Source organism: Coregonus clupeaformis, chromosome 3, assembly GCF_020615455.1.
Source record: "Coregonus clupeaformis isolate EN_2021a chromosome 3, ASM2061545v1, whole genome shotgun sequence".
Taxonomy (NCBI): Eukaryota; Metazoa; Chordata; class Actinopteri; order Salmoniformes; family Salmonidae; genus Coregonus; species Coregonus clupeaformis.
The window spans coordinates 13,025,715-13,042,879 of NC_059194.1; the positions used below are offsets into that span (position 1 = coordinate 13,025,715).

At 44.9% G+C, this 17,165-nt stretch overlaps 1 protein-coding gene across 3 annotated transcripts in view; it reads right to left on the minus strand.

Moving 5' to 3' along the window:
* The window catches only part of LOC121540695 (protein diaphanous homolog 2), a 677,119-nt gene that overhangs the window by 325,934 nt on the left and 334,020 nt on the right, over nucleotides 1-17,165 (minus strand). For all 3 annotated transcript variants that reach the window (XM_041849734.2, XM_041849750.2, XM_041849742.2), the window contains exons 19-20: nucleotides 7,943-8,041; nucleotides 3,953-4,047 (exon numbers count right to left, since the gene is read on the minus strand). In XM_041849734.2, coding sequence (XP_041705668.1) covers nucleotides 3,953-4,047; nucleotides 7,943-8,041 — 194 coding nt within the window. The remainder of the gene's footprint in view (nucleotides 1-3,952; nucleotides 4,048-7,942; nucleotides 8,042-17,165) is intronic.

Sequence of the window (17,165 nt, forward strand, 5' to 3'; positions counted from 1 at the left end):
AGGAATACCGAAGCAAAGTCTAAATAGGGTGCCTCTAGCCAGATCATCAATCATGACATAAGACAAAGGGTGGGGAAAGGAGGGTGGAGTTGGAGGGAGTTTTGCCAAACCATGTCCCATACCATTTATTATGAATGGAAGGTCCCCTATGGTCTGGGAGAATGGGGTGGGGCTGACTGGATGAATGGGAGGTCCTTATGGTCTGGGAGAATGGGGTGGGGCTGACTGGATGAATGGGAGGTCCTTATGGTCTGGGAGAATGGGGTGGGGCTGACTGGATGAATGGGAGGTCCTTATGGTCTGGGAGAATGGGGTGGGGCTGACTGGATGAATGGGAGGTCCTTATGGTCTGGGAGAATGGGGTGGGGCTGACTGGATGAATGGGAGGTCCTTATGGTCTGGGAGAATGGGGTGGGGCTGACTGGATGAATGGGAGGTCCTTATGGTCTGGGAGAATGGGGTGGGGCTGACTGGATGAATGGGAGGTCCTTATGGTCTGGGAGAATGGGGTGGGGCTGACTGGATGAATGGGAGGTCCTTATGGTCTGGGAGAATGGGGTGGGGTTGACTGGATGAATGGGAGGTACTTATGGTCTGGGAGAATGGGGTGGGGCTGACTGGATGAATGGGAGGTCCTTATGGTCTGGGAGAATGGGATGGGGCTGACTGGATGAATGGGAGGTCCTTGTGGTCTGGGAGAATGGGGTGGGGCTGACTTGTGCCAAAAAAGCCCGGGTCAGGCTTGAAATGGGGTCACCAGGCTACCCACCAGACATAAAAACACATAGGTGCAGTTTGACGGACTATAATTGCATAGCAACACAAACACACATGTACATGCATACCAGAAGAGGGAGGAGCTATAGGAGGATGAGCTCTCTGTAATGGTTGGAACAGAATCAATGGAAAGGAGTCAAACACATTGTTTACATGTGTTGGATGTGTTTGGTACAATTACATTGATTCCATTCCAGCTATTACAATGATCCCATCCTGCTATAGCTCATCCCACCATCCTCCTCTGATGCACACACTTACGGCCACACACACAATAACGCTGAGCGGTAAGTCGGTTCGGTTTCGGTTCGATTCTGAAAAAATCATCACAGTTTTCGATGTCGGTTCCGATAAAGAAATGTAACATAAAAATAAAAAAAAGTTGTCTCAAATAAAACTGTGAAGGACCTCGGCGTTACTCTTGACCCTGATCTCTCTTTTGACGAACATATCAAGACTGTTTCAAGGACAGCTTTTTTCCATCTACGTAACATTGCAAAAATCAGAAATTTTCTGTCCAAAAATGATGCAGAAAAATTAATCCATGCATTTGTTACTTCTAGGTTAGACTACTGCAATGCTCTACTTTCCGGCTACCGGATAAAGCACTAAATAAACTTCAGTTAGTGCTAAATACGGCTGCTAGAATCCTGACTAGAACCAAGAAATTTGATCATATTACTCCAGTGCTAGCTTCCCTACACTGGCTTCCTGTTAAGGCAAGGGCTGATTTCAAGGTTTTACTGTTAACCTATAAAGCGTTACATGGGCTTGCTCCTACCTATCTTTCCGAGTTGGTCCTGCCATACATACCAATACGTACGCTACGGTCACAAGACGCAGGCCTCCTAATTGTCCCTAGAATTTCTAAGCAAACAGCGGGAGGCAGGGCTTTCTCCTATAGATCTCCATTTTTATGGAACAGTTTGCCTACCCATGTGAGAGACGCAGACTCGGTCTCAACCTTTAAGTCTTTACTGAAGACTTATCTCTTCAGTAGGTCATATGATTGAGTGTAGTCTGGCCCAGGAGTGTGAAGGTGAACGGAAAGGCTCTGGAGCAACGAACAGCCCTTGCTGTCTCTGCCAGGCCGGTTCCCCTCTCTCCACTGGGGTTCTCTGCCTCTAACCCTGTTACAGGGGCTGAGTCACTGGCTTGCTGGTGCTCTTTCATGCCGTCCCTAGGAGGGGTGCGTCACTTGAGTGGGTTGAGTTACTGACGTGATCTTCCTGTCTGGGTTGGCGCCCCCCTTGGTTTGTGCTGTGGTGGAGACCTCTGTGGGCTATACTCGGCCTTGTCTCAGGATTGTAAGTTGGTGGTTGAGGATATCCCTCTGGTGGTGCGGGGGCTGTGCTTTGGCAGAGTGGGTGGGGTTATATCCTTCCTGTTTGGCCCTGTCCGGGGGTTTCTTCGGATGGGGCCACAGTGTCTCCGGACCGCTCCTGTCTCAGCCTCCAGTATTTATGCTGCAGTAGTTTATGTGTCGGGGGGCTGGGGTTAGTTGGTTATACCTGGAGTACTTCTCCTGTCTTATCCAGTGTCCTGTGTGAATTTAAGTATGCTCTCTCTAATTCTCTCGTTCTCTCTTTCTCTCTGAGAACCTAAGCCCTAGGACCATACGTCAGGACTACCGGGCATGCTGACACCTTGCTGTCCCCAGTCCGCCTGGCCTTGCTGCTATTCCAGTTTCAACTGTTCTGCCTGCGGTTACGAAACCCCTACCTGTCCCAGACCTGCTGTTTTCAACTCTTAATGATCGGCTATGAAAAGCCAACTGAGAGACCTGAGCCCTAGGACCATACGTCGGGACTACCGGCCGTGGTGACTCCTTGCTGTCCCCAGTCCGCCTGGCCTTGCTGCTATTCCAGTTTCAACTGTTCTGCCTGTGGTTATGGAACCCCTACCTGTCCCAGACCTGCTGTTTTCAACTCTTAATGATCGGCTATGAAAAGCCAACTGAGATTTATTCCTGATTATTATTTGACCATGCTTGTCACTTATGAACATTTTTGAACATCTTGGCATGGTTCTGTTATAATCTCCACCCGGCACAGCCAGAAGAGGACTGGTCACCCCTCATAGCCTGGTTCCTCTCTAGGTTTCTTCCTAGGTTTTGGCCTTTCTAGGGAGTTTTTCCTAGCCACCGTGCTTCTACACCTGCATTACTAGCTGTTTGGGGTTTTAGGCTGGGTTTCTGTACAGCACTTCGAGATATTAGCTGATGTAAGAAGGGCTATATAAAATAAAATTGATTGATTGATTGAATAAAAGTCCCATGATGGTAGTGACTGCCATTACTACTTATCACTTATTAACATTTACATTACATTTACATTTTAGTCATTTAGCAGACGCTCTTATCCAGAGCGACTTACAGTTAGAGCATACATTTTCATACTGGCCCCCCGTGGGAAACGAACCCACAACCCTGGCGTTGCAAGTGCCATGCTCTACCAACTGAGCTACAGGGGACTACAAACCATTAACCATCATGTATTCACATTACTTTACTTTAATCAAATATTTGTTTTATTTCATGACTTTATTATTTCATTCCAAGTCATCATCTGATCTCTATAGAGCTGCTGCTTATGCTGTCTGACAAAATCTCTATTTTAGTAGTTCTTCAAAGTAAATAAGGCTTTTATGACTGCTAAATATAAACTATCAATCGATTACATCATGTATTTTCAAGATCACGAAGGAACTGTTTTCTATCCCACTCGATCCGCACACACCGGACAAGTTTAAGCGACTACGCAATGGATTATGGTCATTGTAGTTATTTACCACATTTTCTTCGCTAAATTATGTAGAATATTGGCCTGTTGGAAGCTACAACTCCGTACTACATCGCACAGTTCAGGCTTGATCTGATTTATCTCTACAGAAACTGCACACCAAGCTCACAGAAGAAAAAAATAAAATAAAATAGAACTAAATGGAATTCAAATAATTGAACTGACGTCGGTCAATTAGTTGTTCAAAAAATGAAATATAACCAACATTTCGGTTAGTCGCTCAGCACGCACATGCACACGTATGCACGCACGCACGCACGCACGCTCACACACACACACACACACACACACACACACACACACACACACACACACACACACACACACACACACACACACACACACACACGGGTCAGATGGTAGGTTGGACTCACCTGGATCAGAGATTCACTCAGCCTCCCCTCGTCCACCTCCAGCACAATGTCCCGGATCTCTTCATAAGGCAGCCGGAATGAGCCCAGGAAGATTGCTGTTGTGATAGAAACGGGAAGAGGGGAGTCATTTTCCTCCCTTTTTTATTTTTATTAGACCAGCAGGTTCAAAAGAGAGCTTTCACCTTTCAGTGGCCCCTCCGACAAAACGAGCCCAGATCAAACCTGTCACTGGGAAAAGTAATACACTTTCAGCCCTTCAATGGGATTGTTTGTGTCTGTCTGACAAAAACATCCACATTTCCCAGCGACAATAGAAGCCAGTTGAAATAACACCAATTTTGGGCACCGATTACCAGATAATGACTTGATATGTCAATCCCCTAACCTTTGGTTAAACCGCAGATTCAACATAACACAAGAACAGAAACTCAGATAAGTAATGCCATTGTAAATTGTGGGTTAGGGGTGGTCAAGAACCTCGGCCCAGCTACATCTTAGCAAGGTTTCCAGTGAGAATGAGAGCTCTGAGAGTTACATGGAATGCGAGGAGACTGCTCAATTCTAGGCAGGCATTCTCAGCGGGCGCCCCAGTCTCCAGGTGGGCCTGGAGGAGGCCCTAAGGGGGAGTTTGGACCTAATGGCTGGTACGCTGGGAGTCACAAGTGGAGGTCTGGTAATGAGTGTCTTCACAGCTGCTATAGCAGGCCCACTCCATGCCAGTCCACCTCCTCTGTGTGTTCACATTACATTTTACATTTTAGTCATTTAGCAGACGCTCTTATCCAGAGCGACTTACAGTTAGTGAGTGCATACATTTTCATACTGGTCCCCCGTGGGAATCGAACCCACAACCCTGGCGTTGCAAGCGCCATGCTCTACCAAGTGAGCTACACGGGACACATCAGATTCACAAAACGTTAATGTCCTCAACAGGCAATTCATTTAGCAGGTTCTCAAATTATGTTTTGTATTTTCAACTGTGGGAAGTTGAACAACTATTTTTTTGCTGTTACATTTTAATTGGTGTAAGAGAAAGTTTCAGCTCATCTGTCACATCATTAGCATAAGTTACACTCTTTCTCTGAGTGAGCTATCTGACTTGCCTTTCAACAATTATCTAAATGACAGATGCATACACTCATTTATTTCCAGTTCCAGTCTCACTGAGACACCATTGGATTCATAATATATTTATCAACCACCACAACAACTTTGAAGGGCTCTGAACAATGCTGAATACATGATATAAAGCTTGGCAAAGAGATCAGGTTTTTATGAAGAGTGGAGGGAGGGAATATAAAACCACAACTAATATGACATGTAACTGTACAAACACCACATTCATTCATTCTCCTCCTCTGTCGGCGACTACAATGTTAAAGCACAGACTCGAGGGAAATGAACTTGGCTCGTGCCAAAACGGGTGGTAGAATTCCTTGTGGACAACCATTGAATAGAACATCAAACATATGTCAGTTGTTCCATGCGTATTTAATGCTGATAGATCACTATGCACAGTATGGGTGAGGGCTGACTCCATTTCCAGCATAGCATGCCTGACCCCACTCCCCGTCCAGTTCTCATCACATCTCAATCCGTGTATGTGTCCAAAAATGCACCCTATTCACTCTATTCTCTAGGCAGTGCACTACTTTTGAGTGTTATGGGCCTTGGTCAAAGGTAGTGCACTTTATAGGCAATAGGGTGCCTTTTGGGACATATCAGCACAGATGGAACTATTTAGAGTAAGAACCCCCACTCCCTTCTATTGTTACAACTGGACTGCTGCCCACTGCTCCAGACCCACTCCCCAGGTTACAGTTAGAAATAAATAGTATTTTTTTACCGCACAAATCTTTAAAATGTCATTGAGGACTGAGGAGACCATTATGTTATGACTGGGAGGGTCTTGAGAAACCTGGAGAAGGATGGAGCTGGTTGGTGTTAGTCAGAGACTTCTCACAGGACTTAGTGGGCTTGAGTGTAATTTCCCATCACAGTGATCATTTCCCAACTTCCATTCAATACATCAGTGTTCAGCTAGCTAAGAGTCATAGCACCACCACTGTTAGTTTAGAACATGAAGCAGAGGCATATCCCTGAGGGGATGAGTAGGCGTGTTAGTGTGTAAGTATGCAGGTAAGTCAGTCAGCCACTCCAGAGTAGTCATGGTTTCCATTCCATTGTCAAACACACGTACACACACGCAAAGACACGTAAACACACACATACAGACATACATGCACAGACACGCGCACACACCTTACACCCACTCCAGCGAGGCTTCCCGTCCCAATACCAACCCTCTATTATTGCCCCCTGATGTAATCATCATTCTGTCAATCACAAGAGAACAGTGATGATATGAAGCAATACTTGATACCTCACTGTCAACATGACTGCAATCAGAGTCAGAGAGTAGAAGGAGATGGGGGGGTAGTTGCTATTTGTTGATATTCCTGGGATTTCATCTTCCTCTGTTTTGACATACGAGTTTAGCCCGTACTTGTGTCACCACCCCCTCAACAGCAGCCTGGAGATTTAAAGTATCTTTCCTCCATGTTGACATACTCTGTTTCAGATCCAGTAGAATCACAAACAGGGATAGACAAGGGAAGAGGTGGAGTTTATGTGACCTGCTGTTTTAGCATTGAAAGCATGAATATTGCATGAGGAGTTATCAGAGGTATTGTATATCTAAGGTAAAACCCATAGCGCTGTCACGGCCACCCCTCTCCTTGGATAATGAATTCATCCTCACACTTTGTGAGGGAAGGGAGGGATGGTTCACAGAGATGGAATGGGAGCTGTCAATGTGACAGAGGGTCCTCCTGGGGAAGGCATAAGCCGTCCATCGATACCCGATAACCAGCTAAATTTGGGCTATGCTACCATGAGAAAGATGAACTGGAATCCATACTGAAAAATATTGCTCCATTGCACTGATTAGTTAGTTAGGTCAAACAATAGAAAAACAAAGAGATATTCAGCTTGGATTCCAGGCAAGCCTTCTCTGTCATCTGATGCAGGAAGAAGTCTAGCAGGTCAGAGGTCAGAGGTGGAGAGAGATACAGTGATGGTGTTGATCACAGCATATGGTCCACACCTGCTGCTAGGGATAATCACAACACAAACACCCAGCGTTGTCTCTTGGTCCTGTTCTGTGTTGATTTTACAAATGGTATCAGAGGGGCCTGGGACTTCATCCATCTGTAGCAGTGATGACCCCCAGCACATTGCCAAGAAAGCACTTACCCGCAGCTCAGGTAAAACAATGTCCCTGTTTGTAGGTTATGCAAATAACCCTAAGAACATTAGTCATCATAAGCGCCTAACAAAACAGCTTGACCGTCCTACAGTACAATAGCCCCATGTGCTAGAAGAGGTATATGACATGTACTCTGAATATAATATGTGTTTATAAAACAGTCCCTCCAGGATTTCACAGCATTTTTTGTGATCTCTACGGGCAAAAATGCTTGATTTTGCTGCGGCAATTCTGACCCAAAAAAGGTTGTTAATGTGTAGCTTGATTGAACAATTCTATATGGTTAAAGTGCGGTGAATGGTTAAAATTGCGAGCACACTTTTTGTAGCGTGGAGATCAAAGAGTTTTATGCGATAACAGTGCAGTGATGGGGCAATCCTTCCCATAATATGCAGGGAATTCTGCAATCACAGAATTGCTCAAGCATGGAGGGACTGATAAAACACATTGTGCCCGATTGGGCCCTGAATGCAAAAATGCTAGTAGGTATTGACTGTCCTACAGTGCAACTGCCCTTTATGCTGAGTTATATAGCACATGTACTCTGAATGTAACATGCATTTGTAAAACACACTGTGCCCAATTGAGCCCAAATTCTAGTGGCCTTTAGCCTCAATTGAAGTTTTAATAACCACATTTCACAATTAAATTATACCATTCCTGGGACATAGTGACAGATTTCTCAGATGGACACGCTTGGTAAAGGGGCAATGAGTACTTACACAAATTCTGTGCCGTCTTGGCGTCCAAGATTCTCAGCTCCTTTGCCTTTTTCTTGAATTGTGTCACCCTGGCGTCTGTCTCGTCCACCTCATGTTTCACTGTAGAAGGAACAGAAGGGATGCATATTCAATTAAGAGGAACATAACTGGTGTATGGAAAGTGCAGCAATGTCCTTGACCCATACGCAATGATGAAATGTTTGCTTTAGTTTGGTCTTTTCATAATGGACATTATGCAGTTCTTTTGAAAATGTACATTAACATTATGTTGTCTGCTAAATGGCATATTATATTATAATATTATTATATTATGTTATGAGCACTCTAGGTGCCAATACACATGGGAGCCTTACGGTTCTATGCATGAGACCCGTACACATACAGTGCCTTGCAAAAGTATTAATCGCCCTTGGAGTTTTTTTTTCCTATTTTGTTGCATTACAACCTGTAATTTAAATTGATTTTTATGTGGATTTCATGTAATGGACATACACAAAATAGTGAAATTAAAAAATTACGGAAAAGTGGTGTGTGCATATTTATCCAACCCCTTTGCTATGAAGCCCCTAAATAAGATCTGGTGCAACCAATTACATTCAGAAGTCACATAATTAGTTAAATAAAGTCCACATGTGTGCAATCTAAGTGTCACATGATCTGTCACATGATCTCAGTATATATACACCTGTTCTGAAATGCACGCTCAAGTTTTCAGTTTTTTTGTCTTATTTATTGTTTGTTTCACAAGCAAATATATTTGCATCTTCAAAGTGGTAGGCATGTTGTGTAAATCAATTTTAATTCCAGGTTGTAAGGCAACAAAATAGGAAAAATTCCAAGGGGGGTGAATAATTTCACAAGCCACTGTATGGAGAAACATTTAAGATAAATTGGTGTTTAAAGGAGTAAATGAATGATGAAAGGGCATTTAACCCAACACAGGAACACACTCATCCAACTGGGCTCTAAAGCAGATCGAAAAAGGCCCTGCCAGGTAACATTTACACCATTTAGTTTCTCGCACATTCATGTATAATACTAATGTAAGCCATGGTCTGCTGGAGCGAGCCTGCAGCAGCAGCAGCTTGTGTCTGTGTATGTGTCTCTCTGTGTGTGTGTGTGTGTGTGTGTGTGTGTGTGTGTGTGTGTGTGTGTGTGTGTGGGTAGATAGTTCACAAACACAGCTACCCTTCCCCAAGGCTCATTCTGTCAGCCTCCCAAAGCCAGGGAGATAATTGTGTTCCCAGCGTAATCCTGGAGAGAGCCACACACTGCTGCTCCACTGAGCACACAGGCAGGCAGCACACAGGCAGGCAGAGAGGCAGCACACAGGCAGGCATGCACCACACAGGCAGTCAACACACAGGCAGGCAGGCACCACACAGGCAGGCAGTCAACACACAGGCAGGCAGGCACCACACAGGCAGGCAGAGAGGCACCACACAGGCAGGCAGGCACCACACAGGCAGAGAGGCAGCACACAGGCAGGCAGGCACCACACAGGCAGGCAACACACAGGCAGGCAGGCAACACACAGGCAGGCAGGCACCACACAGGCAGGCAACACACAGGCAGGCACCACACAGGCAGGCAACACACAGGCAGGCATGCAACACACAGGCAGGCATGCAACACACAGGCAGGCAGGCACCACACAGGCAGGCAGGCACCACACAGGCAGGCAGTCAGCACACAGGCACACAGGCAGGCAGCACACAGGCACACAGGCAGGCAACACCGGCAGGCAGACAGCACACAGACAGGCAGACAGCCTACGACTCAGGAGATCGGCCCCAATCTTAATGACAGTGAGTCAGGGAAAAAAGTAGTTGATCCCCTGCTGATTTTGTACGTTTGCCCAATGACAAAGAAATGATCAGTATATAATTTTAATGGTGGGTTTATTTGAACAGTGAGAGACAGAATAACAACAACAAAAATCCAGAAATATGCATGTCAAAAATGTGATAAATTGATTTGCATTTTAATGAGGGAAATACGTATTTGACCCAAAACACACGGCCAAGGCAACAAAGGAGTGGCTCAAGAAGAAGCACATTAAGGTCCTGGAGTGGCCTAGCCAGTCTCCAGACCTTAATCCCATAGAAAATCTGTGGAGGGAGCTGAAGGTTTGAGTTGCCAAACTTCAGCCTCGAAACCTTCATGACTTGGAGAAGATCTGCAAAGAGGAGTGGAACAAAATCCCTCCTGAGATGTGTGCAAACCTGGTGGCCAACTATAAGAAATGTCTGACCTCTGTGATTGCCAACAAGGGTTTTGCCACCAAGTACTAAGTCATATTTTGCAGAGGGGTCAAATACTTATTTCCCTCATTAAAATGCAAATCAATTTATAACATTTTTGACATGCATTTTTCTGGATTTTTTTGTTGTTATTCTGTCTCTCACTGTTCAAATAAACCTACCATTAAAATTATAGACTGATCATGTCTTTGTCAGTGGGCAAACGTACAAAATCAGCAGGGGATCAAATACTTTTTTCCCTCACTGTATGTGTCAGCCAATCATCCCTATTAAGTTTACCTCTACACACATAATAATTAAATTATTATTATTATTTACATACATACAGGCACGTATGCATACAAATTAGCTACAATCACAGAGCCCCTTTGTCTGGGAGCCACCACTCGGGAGTGAGCATATTCTCTTTAAACGGAAAGGAGGGAGAGAGAGAGAGAGAGAGAGAGAGAGAGAGAGAGAGAGAGAGAGAGAGAGAGAGAGAGAGAGAGAGAGAGAGAGAGAGAGAGAGAGAGAGAGAGAGGGAGAGAGAGAGGGAGAGGGAGAGGGAGAGGGAGAGGGAGAGGGAGAGGGAGAGGGAGAGGGAGAGGGAGAGAGAGAGAGAGAGAGAGAGAAAGAGAGATAAGAAGGTAGGGAGGAATGTACAGTATACTCAGGTGGAGACGGCAGCGACAGCAGGAGAAGGAGAGGAAAACTCCTCGGTCCCCCCCACCCCCACCCCCCACCCCTCCGCCCCATCCCCTCAAGATGGCTTGTGGGAGCGACAGCATGCCTCGCCACTAATCATCACAACTCCTCTATTTATTTAAGCCCAAGGTGTGAGTCTCCCAGGAAATACCCAGAACAAACAACCAGCTCCCCAAAAAGTATCTGCATATTTGAAGAAACAATCAAAGAGGCAACAGCATCTCCTGAGCCGGTAGAGAGGAGAAGATGTTGCTTGAGGCGCCCAACACAACAAGCCTCAGCCTCTCTACCAGGCAGTTTGTCAACACAACACTTCAGGGAAGATATTGTTTATACTATACACTGTGCTGCTGGAATAAGGAGGTGGAATAAGGAGGGTGATTCAATAATACGATTTAACCCCTCAAAACTGATATAGAGTCAGACCTCAGTTATATTCTGAATTTTAAAGTATGAGTTTTGACATAGTGCTCCTCGCTACTAACAACCTTCATAAAGATAGGAAAACTAAATGGCAGTTTATACTTGGTCTAACGACATGTCTGTAGACAATTAGAATGTGACATGTGTTGCTGGTCAAAACAACATTTAATTTATACTCCGGTGGAATGTCTATAGACCACCGCTGTGACTGTCGGTTTCCTTGTCGCACAGATATGACAAGATGATGCAGGCGTTCTAAAGTTCTCAGATAGAATTAGCTACTTTTATTTCGAAACACTGTGGCAGAAAGCTATTTTCTGTAAGCTTGCCATTACCTTGTAAATAATAATGTTGTTGTGGATTTAGTTTCCTGTAATAATTAATCAAAAGTAGCTAAAGTTAAGACGTTGTCAGCTATACTCATTATTTGAACTGGCTAGCCAGCTAGCTTGCTAACTAGCTAGCAACAAACCAAAACATTGTTTTTAAAATTGCTTTTAGTTGCATGGCTTGCTAGGTTGACATTTACACATTTATTTTTAAATGGATGGGTTTACTGGTGTTAAAATAGAGAAAGTATGCTATTTGGAGCACCAGGCTGCTGATGTCATGTAGATGCTGTCGTTTTGACAACAAGTCTGATGTCGGATGACAATAGAATGTTCATGATGTTGCTACGACAATTGTCTACATGATGTAAACCAGCCTAATGTCTTGTGGATAGATGCGTAAGAGTGAAATAATGTTTTGAAAACCTACATACAGTGGGGGAAAAAAGTATTTAGTCAGCCACCAATTGTGCAAGTTCTCCCACTTAAAAAGATGAGAGAGGCCTGTAATTTTCATCATAGGTACACGTCAACTATGACAGACAAATTGAGAAAAGAAAATCCAGAAAATCACATTGTAGGATTTTTTATGAATTTATTTGCAAATTATGGTGGAAAATAAGTATTTGGTCACCTACAAACAAGCAAGATTTCTGGCTCTCACAGACCTGTAACTTCTTCTTTAAGAGGCTCCTCTGTCCTCCACTCGTTACCTGTATTAAAGGCACCTGTTTGAACTTGTTATCAGTATAAAAGACACCTGTCCACAACCTCAAACAGTCACACTCCAAACTCCACTATGGCCAAGACCAAAGAGCTGTCAAAGGACACAAGAAACAAAATTGTAGACCTGCACCAGGCTGGGAAGACTGAATCTGCAATAGGTAAGCAGCTTGGTTTGAAGAAATCAACTGTGGGAGCAATTATTAGGAAATGGAAGACATACAAGACCACTGATAATCTCCCTCGATCTGGGGCTCCACGCAAGATCTCACCCCGTGGGATTAAAATGATCACAAGAACGGTGAGCAAAAATCCCAGAACCACACGGGGGGACCTAGTGAATGACCTGCAAAGAGCTGGGACCAAAGTAACAAAGCCTACCATCAGTAACACACTACGCCGCAGGGACTCAAATCCTGCAGTGCCAGACGTGTCCCCCTGCTTAAGCCAGTACATGTCCAGGCCCGTCTGAAGTTTGCTAGAGTGCATTTGGATGATCCAGAAGAGGATTGGGAGAATGTCATATGGTCAGATGAAACCAAAATATAACTTTTTGGTAAAAACTCAACTCGTCGTGTTTGGAGGACAAAGAATGCTGAGTTGCATCCAAAGAACACCATACCTACTGTGAAGCATGGGGGTGGAAACATCATGCTTTGGGGCTGTTTTTCTGCAAAGGGACCAGGACGACTGATCCGTGTAAAGGAAAGAATGAATGGGGCCATGTATCGTGAGATTTTGAGTGAAAACCTCCTTCCATCAGCAAGGGCATTGAAGATGAAACGTGGCTGGGTCTTTCAGCATGACAATGATCCTAAACACACCACCCGGGCAACGAAGGAGTGGCTTCGTAAGAAGCATTTCAAGGTCCTGGAGTGGCCTAGCCAGTCTCCAGATCTCAACCCCATAGAAAATCTTTGGAGGGAGTTGAAAGTCCGTGTTGCCCAGCGACAGCCCCAAAACATCACTGCTCTAGAGGAGATCTGCATGGAGGAATGGGCCAAAATACCAGCAACAGTGTGTGAAAACCTTGTGAAGACTTACAGAAAATGTTTGACCTGTGTCATTGCCAACAAAGTGTATATAACAAAGTATTGAGAAACTTTTGTTATTGACCAAACCACTGTAAGTGTTCAATAATGACCAACCTACATCTGGTTGTAGAAAATTGTGTAGAAAATAAATGATCCAATTATGACTTCCATGTGGAGGCATTGTACTTTCTTCCTGGAAAATAACTGTGTTATAGGAAAGCCTCCACTAAAAAATATTGTGAAACTGTAATCCCAGGATATGACTTAATGAGGCCCTTGATTTAACAGGGCTGTGAAAAGATCTTGTTTCATTGCATTTCATGGTGAATAATTTTTTGTATCCACTTTTCTTTCCACACCATTTGGATACAGCCACTCAGCGAACGTTATTCAAAACGCTTCGATTAGGTGAAGTGCCTCATGACAAGTCCCCTGGCAATGACATCACGGACCCATAATGCCACGGGTCAAGAGCAGTGGGCCGGTTGGCCGAGCCTTGTTCATGTGTCAAGTGTGTTTTTACTCAGCTGGGTGGAAGGGATCCAGCAACAGACAAAGAAACTAGAGGCCCAGAGAAAATAAAACATCAGGAATCACTGATCTCCCCACAGGGATGTCTATCTTTTTTTGCGGGCAGTAAGTGGGACAACGATGGGCCATATCGTGGCCCTGGTTCCCTCCCCCCACATTCTGCCAGCTGGATCTTCCACATGGGTACCTCGCACTCTCTGCGGGACGCTGTCGACACATTCGCCAGCGCCTCAGCTGTCCTCACCCCAAGCTGTCCTCTAAAATAGACACATTACATTTGATTTTTTAAAACATTTAGCAGACACTATTATCCAGAGCGACTTATAGGAGAAATATTGGTTAAATACCTTGCTCAATGGCACATCGAGAGATGTTTCACCTAGTCGGCTCGGGGATTCGAACCAGCAACCTTTTGGTTAATGGCCCAACGCTCTTAACCCCTAGGCAATCTGCCGCCCCATTCCAATCTGATACTGTCCCATCGTGCTTCTCCTGTCCTGCTGGGCTCAGGTTAGAAGCAGCAGCAGCGGCCTAGGTTAGAGGAAGGGATGGTGATAGCTTCTATATAGCTCAGGGATAGGCAACTTTGATGGTGGTGGGGGCCACAAAAAAAATTGAAACTCATCATGAGGGGCCGCAGTGGCTCGTGGGTCTGCGTACCCACATCCATATATCAACAAGCGTCTGCGTAGCCAGGCGCTAAAATATAACTTGGTTCTATGTTTGACGCTTGGTGCGCTGCAAGTCACGCTTCTCCCATCTCCTCATTGTTCTTTAGGAGCATATACCCACGTGGGTGATTGAAAGATTAACTGAGGTCCACACTACAGTCCAGTTGGTGGTGGTAATGGACCTTATAGTTGGTTGCCAACCGACATATAAAGTCCACAGAAGAAGAAGAACACTAACACTACTACTACTACTACTACTAATGAAGAAGGAGCTATTACTAGAAACTAGCTAGGTTTCCCACTTTATCTGTGGATTAAATGTTGGCATAGAGAACATACGATTTTGTGCAACTCAAAATGGGTCAAAATTCTACAAAGATCCAGAAAAAAAGGACCTTGTACATTTCAGGTAAAATAACAACCCAATGTTTATATCCCAGGACAAATTAGCTAGCAACAGCAAGCTAGCTAGCTAAATGTCCATGAATGTTTCATGTGTTTCGACCTGTCCCCAAATTAAAATAGTTGGTTCAGAGTTTGTTTTGATATTTCAACCTGCGTGTCTGGATCGTGTCTGGTGTGGATGAACAAAATCAACGCGCGCGCAATGGTTCAATCATGATTAAATTATGCCACATGCATAACATGTTTCCTCATAGCTCTGTGTGTGGACCGATGGGGCCTGGAGGGGGATGTCACATATTGCCTGCCGGTTTATTCAGTCTCCGGGAAGTGTGGACAGGATAACTATGCATGGCCACTTCAAAACAACGGGAAAGCGGACCAAAAAAACACTCCTACTAGTCATCAGCCTCGTTTGCTTCCCAACTAAAAGTTTGCAAGTAAATAGAGTTGTGCTATTGCCAAGTAAAACCTTAACCGCTCAACCTCCCCTAGAGGGTATGCTTGACAGTTGATAAACCACTTGCCAGCACCAAACGTGTTTTGCTGACTGCCCAGTGGCTAAGATGTAAGACTCCAACAACAAGTGCCATTCCTCTCCTAGAGCCCTTTATTTGTTAATGCAATCTTCCATAAATCCATTTATGAGAGAGCTGTTTGTGGTGGGTGGAGGATGGGGGTGAAATTGGCAGTCAGCGGGTTTGCTGGAGCTGTCGGGCACAATGAAAGCATGGGGCCCATTTCTCGTCAGGACGTATCATTCCTATGACAGGCTGTCAGGCCTGACACATGGCAATAATGCAATCTTAATCACAAATTAACAGTGAGAGGCTGTAGTAATTGTTTTCCTTGGCGAACCAAAAGTTGTACTTAGTGAGATCAGGAGGTAGGTCCATTTGGACGGGAATGAGCAGGGTGGGAGCATGTTGCGTTCCTCTGGGCACGTGGTAAACCGAGCTAGACAGCAGCTGGGCCTCGCATAGCGAATAGCCTTTCACTGAAACAACTAATACTGATGGCTCCTTAAGTTTTTATGTAGAACTCCGATCACACACAGAAATTAAAGTTGAGTAAGACATGCTGAGTACATGTAGGACACAAATACCACTAAAATATGAATGACTTCTGCAGAGCAGCATGTCCGTTAATATTCACAGCAAAACCTGTGCATTGTTTAAAGCAAGGCCAGATGGAGCACTCAGGGAAAAGGAGGTCTCTGGTTGATCTTGACCATGTCAGTCAGACTACATGAATGTGTCAGTGTAATATAAACAGAGAGAGAGTTTCCCAATGCTTTGTTGGAACTCCATATCAGGGGAGAGAAACATATAGGAGACTGGTACCGAAAAGAGAAAGACTTTTCCAAATGACCGTTAAACGACAACACTAAAGTTCTGTTGTTGCCAAGATAACCATATGCATGTTAGGCCCAGTCCAGGATAATAGTTACATTTCATTACCAGAGGAAGGGGAGTATAACAGCTTGTTAAAGCCAGAGGAGCTTACCATAGGATGAAGGATTTCATTGAAAAAATACATAAACTACACAAGCAATAGAAACTGATTTGGACAGTTTAAGATGGCTTGGCGTCTGTGTGAGCCTTGTATGTGGGTTTTGGACCGAAGTTAGCTCTGGGGAGATCCTGATAACCAGAGTTCTTCCACACTTGGCCGTTCACCGTGTTGACTGGCCCACAATCTTTCTGCTGGTAGTCTTCCATGAGAAATCTCCCTAAAGACCGGCCAGAAGGGCCCGGGGCATTAGAAAGCTAAACACTACCACATGATCACTTCCGGAGACAGAGACTGAGACTGGTCCGACAAAGCGCAGCCAAGACCAGACAACAAACCACCAGACGACAACGCGGAGCGATGGGAGGCCTTTCGAAAACTGAAGAAAGCATTGATGACAGGTCCTGTACAGATGTATTTAAGGGCAGGCTGACGTAGAGTGGACCAGACAATGTGGAGTCTGGCTGTCCAGGAGGCAATTTATTCCCCCCCACCCCCCCAGAATGTGCAATCTGCCAGCAAACATGTGTTCCATCCTCCATCTCTCTGAGTCACGCTGGGGATTGAGCCCCCAGAGCTGCCAGCCCCTCTAAAGGAGATGGATTCTGAGAGGAGCAGAGCCATAGGGTTCTGCCGATGCCTGCTTCAGC